This window comes from Opisthorchis viverrini (genome assembly GCF_000715545.1).
Source record: "Opisthorchis viverrini unplaced genomic scaffold opera_v5_50, whole genome shotgun sequence".
In the NCBI taxonomy this organism is placed as follows: Eukaryota; Metazoa; Platyhelminthes; class Trematoda; order Opisthorchiida; family Opisthorchiidae; genus Opisthorchis; species Opisthorchis viverrini.
This window is the reverse complement of record NW_008751706.1, coordinates 1,921,105-1,930,239: the sequence shown is the minus strand read 5'-3', so window position 1 is coordinate 1,930,239 and position 9,135 is coordinate 1,921,105. Positions and strand designations below refer to the sequence as shown.

The 9,135-nt window shown below is 44.2% G+C and overlaps 1 protein-coding gene across 1 annotated transcript; it reads right to left on the bottom strand.

The window, feature by feature from the left end:
• Nucleotides 1-1,285: 1,285 nt before the first annotated feature.
• T265_03500 (hypothetical protein) lies at nucleotides 1,286-1,771 on the bottom strand (the record flags this gene model as incomplete). The annotated part of the gene is made up of 1 exon (XM_009168000.1): nucleotides 1,286-1,771. One exon carries the CDS (start codon nucleotides 1,769-1,771, stop codon nucleotides 1,286-1,288), a length of 486 nt encoding a protein of 161 aa, XP_009166264.1.
• Between the last annotated feature and the right edge of the window lie 7,364 nt (nucleotides 1,772-9,135).

The window sequence follows — 9,135 nt, the reverse complement described above, 5'->3', positions numbered from 1 at the left end:
TCCCTCACGTCTAACGGTAAATGTCCAGTAGTTACTGCGAGACTTTTCGCTGTACATGTGTTTTCAGTGTACCGTCTGTAATGCATGAAACCAAACCGCAAAACGGTTTTACTTTTGAGAGGATCGACACCGGTTGTGAGATGACACGGTTACTCGTTATAATCAGCGTTGAGCCTAAATCGTGTTGAACACTAGTATTTTAATGATATACAAGTTAATTACCGAAATAACTCATCTAAGGGGCGACTGAAGAAATCACAGTGCACGCTTCTTGCTTTGAAGCAATGGGAATTTAGCTGTGCCCGTACGTTCCAAATAGCTTTTGCACGTGTCACGGAATATATCGCCCAACCTAGGGCATGTAACATAGTGTTACATTCGTTTTTATGCTTCATAAGAACAAGAAAGCTGAAAACCCATTTTATATTCTACGTTGATGCCCTTTAGCACCCTGTAGACATCAGGGTCAGGCCAACCCCTGGCCTGGCAGAGGAGTACGAAGGAGATCACGAAACGCTTGGGTGCTACTCGTTTTCCAGGATGGGGACCGCGTGATCCTCACTGTGTCTGGTTGGAGACACTGCAACATATGGCTGCCAACCGATGTCAGTGGCGTTCTTGTTGTCAGTTTCTATCCAGATTGCCTGAGTGAATGTCTGGAGGTGTAGGCACCTCGGAATGATTGTGTTAAGCTAGCACGAAGTCCCCTCCCCTTCCACCTTTATTCTTTTCCTTGCAATAAGGCTTTCAAATAAATCATGGCTGTACGGCAGTGAAGCGTCGGTGTTGAGCACTGATGTCATGCTGTCGTTGATGATGATGATGATGAATGATCGTTTATGTTTCCTTAACTCTCAGTACGTAACTGTCACGCTAACCAAGCTTAGACGGGAGCAGTCGAGACTGTGGGTCTGGGTTCGGACCACACTCCTTCCAGTCAGTAGTTTCGAAGTAGGAAGTGGGGAGAACTTAACTCTGATAGGGCTGAATACGTGAACTTTATGGAGTTGCTTTTGCTCCACGACCGCTTCAGTATAATTTTTGAATCCGTCATCGTTTCAAGGCTACACGTGTTAATGAAATAATTGTTTCCAAAAGTAAATGGTTAAGTACAAAACTTCGAACTAAAAGAAGCAGCGTTCAGGTAGAACATAAGGTTGACGGAAACTCGGGGACTGCGTCTACCTGGTGAGCCCCAAGAAGGGCAAAACCGGTCGTGGGGCTGTCGAAGAGTTTTCAGCAACCTTGTGATTAGTTTCCTTCAAGAAGCAGGCCTTCTTTCGTGCTATTTGAGCAAGTTCCGAATACACTGCTTTGCTTGTTCTGTAAAGTCCATTTGGCTACGAGCAACTTCAATAATACTAGTATGACCTAGCGCGATTGCTGTGGACAACGGTGTGTTTCCATACGCGTCGGGTGTGTTGAACTTTACTCCGGCCCGTACAAGCGCGTGTATTAACGGCATATAGCCCAACCGACATGCGATGTGCATTGAAGTGAGTTTGTCTGACTCAGTTGGAGCACTGATATCGGCACCACACAACTGAAGGGCGAGTACGCAATCGATTTGTTTATACTGGCAGGCAGTGTGGATGGGCAGATACCCCATTGAGTTGTATTCCGAATCAAAGTCATATTCTAATCGGCCGAGGAGCATCACAACCTCACTACGACCGAAACGACAAGCAGTGTGCGCGATAAAATCTCCATATTCGTTTTGTTGATGACACAGATGGGGGAATCTCATAAGTTTCCGTGACAGTACATCCATCTCTCCATCTATCACTAATTTGGTGATATCTGCGTATTCTTCTGTCTGTGGCACGGCGATATTCATTGTTTGTTTTACCTCATTCCACACGTCTTTACGAACGTCATTTATTTAAGAACTGCCTTTTGAATCGGTCGATATCACGTGACATCCTCGTGACTTTGGATGCAGGAAAAATGGGTGACCATTGACCGTAGGGTGTATGAGATTGATTTAACACTGGGGGCCCCTGGACAAGGGAGTTTGGCCACTTCAAAAATGATAGTTATTACGAAGTGGAATTTCTGTGACTGAATTCTGCTTTTGCGTGAGAGGGGGAGTGGGTGGGTACGAAACACCACCAATTATTTCATTATAAAGCATGTTAATAAATCGGTGTATTAGGATTTAATAGTAACAATGTATTCACTATTTTTGGTAAAAAATGACCGGCCGCTACCAGCCGCCATTGTTATACACGGTAAAAAATTTCAGCCATGAGAATACAACGCGCCAATTATAAAAATTCGTGAGTGGCAATTCGGACGTCCGCAATAGGTCAAGCGTTCGCTGAAATACCCATCAATAGTTGGGTTATGAGGATCACCATGAACACTAATCTGGACAACTCTCCAAGTGATGGCAACTGGTTTCTCACTTTGCCTACAAACTCGGTTGATCCCATAGCCTGACAGGGCTTTCGCGCCAAGTGTGTTGCATAGGTAAGTAATCAGTGCTTGTAGACCCCCGAAATTACTGAACAATAAACTTGTAAATAATGTGACTTTCCTACTCCATCATTCTCATACCACTGATATTCATATTCATAAAGTCAAAATAATAACAATAATACTAATAAATAAGTCAAAATGAGTTCCACCGGCAACTCAGGGACGCACTAGTGCCCTAGGAAAAGGTGAACCATACCTTGTAGTGCGAGCGCCTTCCGGAGTTCGGGTAGAGCTCATTCGTTGGGTATGAATTGTTCACGGTGAAATTGAGAATGAGTGAAGGCTACTCTAGTGGAGATGACCGGGGCAAGTTAATCAAACACGCGGAAGTGTTCGTATTTACTCGAACCGGCGGCTCCCGCGACTTCCCCGTGACTACTCTGATCATCGGCATGGTTGTCGGTGGACATTTCGTTTTCGAAAGCGGTGGTTGAAGGCTGTTCGGAAGTGGCCAGCAGTGGGTCACACCTAGGCATTCAAACATTAGTCTGCGTATCTCTTTCTTAAACCAACTGTATAGAGATCCAGTTTAGCTGACTATATCTTGTCAGTCTTATCGCCTAAAGCCAACGATCGTCTACCGGAACCAGTTTCTTGAAGGTTCGCTTATTGGATTCTTTGACTTTTCTACAAGAAGCAATTTAAAAGAGAGGGTCAGATGCCTGTTTTCGGAGTTAGACAGTTGAGAGCACATTCGTGAACTGGAAGAAGAATACCTCCCATGGGTAGGTGAAAGCCTGAAGTAGATCTAGGTCTTGGGCACAGATCCCTCAGCATACTTCAAAATCTTGGTGCTTCTTCCTACATCTGACTGATCAGAGGCGTTCAGCATCCCAGTTTTACACAGATGTCCCGGTGACTTCATTGATGACAAACTCCTTATCTAGATGGTGACCTTGAAAGTTTTGAATTCCGAAAATTCGTAACCTTCCCTAATGACATTCTGGTGTACACCGTCATTTCGCCTCATTGTTTTTCTAATTTTTAGATAGTGTGTGTTGTTACCAATGTTGACTTGATCACAAACCGCACTATTACTGTACTGCGGAAGGCTGATCAAAATAATGTCGTTTTCTCACTACCGTTAATTTATAAGTAGTGACTTTTGTTCACAGTTCTAGATAAGTGCTACCCGAGTATTCAGCCTGTTTAGATGATTTACAGATTGATTTACAACAGGAGGTAGCGAGTCCCTTTATTTCATCAGATCAGAAAAATTGCACAGATCTTAAGGCCTCATTTTAAAGTAGGTTAAGTATGCGCTAATTTTTCTGCAAAGTTATCCGTGTCATTTTACTGGCTTAGTTGTTCACTGAATCTGGCAATTTTGTTGAAGACCTATCGTTGTCAGTCTGGATGACCTCCTCAGTTCGTTGTATTGAGGCGGAGAGGAGCTGTATGCTGGTGGTTGTTCAGGGCAACCAATAATAATAACGGAAGATCCACGTATTCTGAACTTACACGCATTGCGGCAAAACAGAACTGAGAAGAAAGGAAGAAAACCATTTGTCTGGGATTTGTCTGGGAATTTTATCTGACTAAGATTGTCGAGGAGGAAGGAAGCAAGAGCAACGCATAACGCTCCCTTACACCAAGAACGTATCTGAATTGACAGCAAGTGTATCACAACCACATGGGATTTCAGTGGGTTGGCTTCAGAGTTCTGAAGGATGAAACCAGACAAGGTGACCAGACAGAATGTGGTGAATGCAACCAACAAGACATTACACAAACCGAAAGTAGACTACGTACTCGGAGGTATCAACACAAGACAGCCGTAAGAATGCATGATTCACTTTCTTCGATTTCCATACACGAAGGCCACCATTCCAATATGGAGAATACGAAGATTCTCGTGCCTGGAGGTGCCACACACGCAAGGATGTTAATGGAGGCGTAGTGCTCTACAGCGAATTCAACCGACGATCAGCTGGTAATTTTTTTGTTTTCTGTGTTTGAAAAAGAAGACCACTTTATGAAAGTCGCTCCTACATGAATCAATTTCCGTCAACTCATTTGCTTTATTTCCCAACTTTTTTGAAAAAATTAGTTTCCTTTATGAAAATTTACTTCGATATCTCGAATATCGTGCCAACTGAAACATGAGGCGGCCTTTGTGCAGCACATTCGGTTGAAGAGTATCATAAACGAGAGGTTCAACTGAGTCTTCCGTGAAAACCAAATTTGTTTGCAACTGTCACAATCAGTCCATTTTGGGTTCAAGTAGAACATATGGTTGACGGAAACCCAGGGACTGCGACTACCTGATGAGCCCCAAGAAGGACGAAACCGGTCGTGGGCTGTCGAAGAGTTTTCACCAACCTTGTGAGTAGTTTCCTTTATGAAAATATACTGCGTTATCTCGAATATCGTACCATCTGAAACATGAGGTGGCCTTGCGCAGCACATTCAGTTGAAGAATATCACAGAGGAGGGATTTAGTTGAGTCTCTCGAGACAACCGAATTGATATGCAAGTGAGTGTGTTTGTCGGAAAGTGTCTGTTTATTTGAGCACAGTAGCATGTGAGGCCATGCTTCCATACACACGAGGCACGAAGTACTGTAAACATTAGCGTGTCTGTGCGTAAATTAGCTAGCGTGCATCGCTGAGATTGTTTGCTTTGCCACTGAATTAATTTGCAAGTCAGTTTGTCAGACTTTGGATCTTGATTGGTCAAACCGATTTTGACCAATGGCATGATGTGACAAGACTTGTTTCTCTGGGACGAGTATTAGTCTGACAAAATGGCACATTCGTTGCTGTGAACATCTGATAAGTGTCATCCTCATTTCGACAACATTCAATATTAAGACACAGTTTTCACTACTGAAACAACATATCTACGGATTATCCGAGAGGTCGAATTAGCAGCACGCTAGTTCTTTCACTATACCACCAAGTCTTACGATGTTTTCACAAAAATTTGGGGCTTTTCCCGCGTTTTGCTACTAATGCGTCAGTACACAACGAATACTCCACATTACATTTGCTTTCCCTTACAACGCGTCTACCAGGCGACTTGTCCTTTCCTCGCAAAGGAGCGTGTGAACTATTACTTACACATTCGAATGATCTTAGCTCATTCTATCGATCGCTGTTCCATGCATGCTAAGCATTTATCAGATTTCAGTAACTTTGGAGATTTCAGCCTGTAAGTGAAGCTAATATATGTTGAAAAGTCGAGAAACAGTGTACAACTGTTCCACCCTGATTGGGAAGCGAAACTTCGCGAGTTTCGAATCCGTGACCTCCTGGCTAATAGTGCGAATGAACACTTGACCGTTCCGCCACGAGAGACTGATCAGCAGTCTGATTAACGCACACTTAGACAGGATATAGCGCCGCTCATCCTTCAGTCACAGGATCCACATCACGCAGTCAAACTTATTGACTGGCTCCTCGAGCAGCAACTTCTCAGATGAGAGTTTCACTCATCGGGTGAAGTTTATTTTTCCTTTGAGCTACTTGTAAACTGTTGGTAGTGTGAGGAGATTTGGGAATTCTTGTGGAGATTTCATCCTGTATGTGAAGCTAATCTATGAAAAGTCGAGAAGCAGTGTACACCTGTTTCATCCTCATTGGGATGCATAAGCAGTGCGCATCTCGCGAAACTCTGGAGAGTCTCGAACCCGCGACCTCCCGGCTAGTAGTTTGAGCACTTAACCGCTGTACAGTGCTTCTCGGCCTATCAGCATAGATCACATCACAAACGAGAGATTCAGCTGGGTTCCAGGTGAGTCTTTCGAAAAACCAAATTAGTTTGCAAATGAGCGTATATTCGCTAATTTCGTGCAATTTGGTTTCAAGTAGAACATAAGGTTGATGGAAACCCGGGGACTGCACCTACCTGATGTGCCCCAAGAAGGGCGAAACCGGTCGTGGGCTGTCGACGGATTTTCAGCAACCTTATGAGTAGTGCATTACAAATATATAGATTAGTTTCATTTACAGGATGGAGGCCCCAGAAAAATTCACAAATCTCCTCACACTAACAACAGTTCAATAACTCCGGTGCACACATTGCTCTCCGGTTTTATGCGACTGGAATTGCAGAGCGGATTCTATTGACTTTTGCATGCGACACGACCTTAGCTGCACGTCTAAATGGGATTAGGTATCGTGGAACCACGTGTATCATTGCAACAGCATACTGGTGTGGAGAGACAGCTTAGCCACATGTTGGCATTGGCTGTGGAAAGAAGAAATGGGAAAAACTCATTTCCACATTATCGTTATCCTACGCTTTGTCGAGACCATGCCACCATAAACTTTGGGGGTGGCAGTCACTGCTTTACTCTTCTTGATTGAGAAACAATTAGGCAGTGCAGGGTTCAATGGGATAGGGTCATGAAAAAAACCCTAAGGGGGTGCGAGCAGTTGGCTTTCCACTGTCCAGTCTTGTACTGTCCAGTGTTGTACGCTGTTCAACAGAGAAGTGGCTTTGGAAACTTGAAACGCACTGTGCGATGAGGACAACGGTCCCTGACACTAGCCTTGGATAGCCTACCTTTCCAAACCAGTGAACAAATGCTTCGACAAAGCCTACAAGGCTCAGACCCTCTGGAAACCAAACCCCGAACTGTTCAGTCCCCCAGAGTCCGGTCGAGTGATTGCGCATACTTTGTACCGAGAGGTGCGAAATGGGATTAGAATCACGGTGGTGAACAGACGCAGCGCATTGAACCACATAACACGGTAGGCCTTTGACCTACTTCACTGGGTTGAGAGTTCTGCCGTACATTCCTACATCCTAGAGCATAACGTGGTTGATATTGGTGGCTGAGTTCTTGAATCTATTCACCTTAGTCAATTAATCGACACCATCGAAACTGAGCCCTCTGCCCGTTGAGGAACTTTCCATCCACACTCCTGACTTCCAGGTAAAATGGAGTATAACCTAGTTCCAATTTTATTGACCATGAGAATGGATTGTCCGACGTACTCGACTGGTTTCTCTGTACTTCAGATGTTGTATACTCTGAAGCAGATGCTTCAAGTGCCGCAAAATTATGTTCACCGTCGTCAGCTGTAGCGTAGCACCCCTTCGGTGCCTAACTGCCATGCCACCAGAAGGAAGCATGAGAGCTGGGATACTGCCAGTGTGCCCAAGCTTAGACAGGGCAAGTCGAGAAGCCGGGGTTGGGTTCGAAGCGCGGATCTTGCGATCAGTAAATTCGCGCTCTAACCACTGAGCCATCTTGTCTCGACGTTCAACGTAAGAGAGAAATATAGCTTCGCATACACGTCTGTTTATTCCAGAGAACATTTAAAAGCTTTCTCTACACCTCACAACAAAGGAGTCTCATGATTTCACGTTTTCCTCGACTGCGGATTCGATCGATCAGGAATCTAGGGCTATCTTGTAGTTATACGCGTGTTTTCTCAAAAGCAGTGCAACTATTCACTGTCAGCTAAAACTGGTCTGCGAACCAGAACTATTCGCTGGGGACATGGCCATTGATCTCTCACCTGACGGGAGAATGAACTTGGCGAACGCACTTTACAATTCAAGCTGAACACTATGTTTGTTGTCACAGGCTAGCTGAGCGCAACAACGGTTGAAAGGCCTACCTGAAAGGTTTAATCTAGATGGGTCGGATAGAAGTCACTCTGTTACTGATCTAGTGGTTACGTTTAAACATTCCCCAGGTGATTCTCACAGCGTTTATTAAGGAATTATTTGGGACCAACCAGTTTAGGCCTGAGAACATCACAAACGGGAGATTCTGCTGGGTTCCAGGTGAGTCTCTCAAAAAAAAAACAAATTAGTTTGCAAATGAGTGTATATTCGCTAATTTCGTGCAATTTGGTTTCAAGTAGAACATAAGGTTGACGGAAACCCGGGGACTGCGCCTACTTGCTGGGCCCTAAAAAGGGCGAAACCGGTCGTGGGCTGTCGACGGATTTTCAGCAACCTTATGAGTAGTACATTACAAAGATATACAATTTAGGTGTACTTGAGTTCAAGGCGTTCAGTAAGCACGATACAAAATTTGTTGAGTTTTCTTTTATATTCGAATGTCGGTTTTATTGGTGCATTTTGTGTTCTTGTGCACAGTTTTGAAAGTAGCCGACCAAGAGACTACTGATAACCTTCAAACCCAGTGTTTCTTATCTATACAACCCGGACTCTGACTAGAGTTATGCACTCGCTTATTTATCGCCAATCCAACTGACTTTCGTGAGGTTTGAAGTGGTTTAGCTTAGCTGTCAGTTCAGTTCTTTCGCGCATATCCACAAATCTGTGCGTTATTTTCAGGATATCTTTATTCTCAGCTTGGCATTATCCATTGCCAACAGGCGGAAGAAATCAGTCAGTTCACGTGAATCACGTACCAAGTCCAAGAAGCTCAGTACCGGTTTTCTTCAAGCAAGAACATTTCCTTCTTTGTTCCAGTGTTTAGTATTGACCAAGGAAATTACTCTTGAAAGCCACGACGTGTTTCATTCTGCCCAGGTCTCATCAGGTAGACGCAGTCCCACAGTTTCCACCATCTTTATGTTCTACTTGAGGTCAAACGGCACCAAATTCCACACATACAGTCATTTACCCATCGGTTTGGTTTTCACGGGAGACTCAATCCAAACGGAATCTCCCACTTACGATATTCTTCAAACTGTCTTCGCTCACGCACCTTCATCCACATCTCAT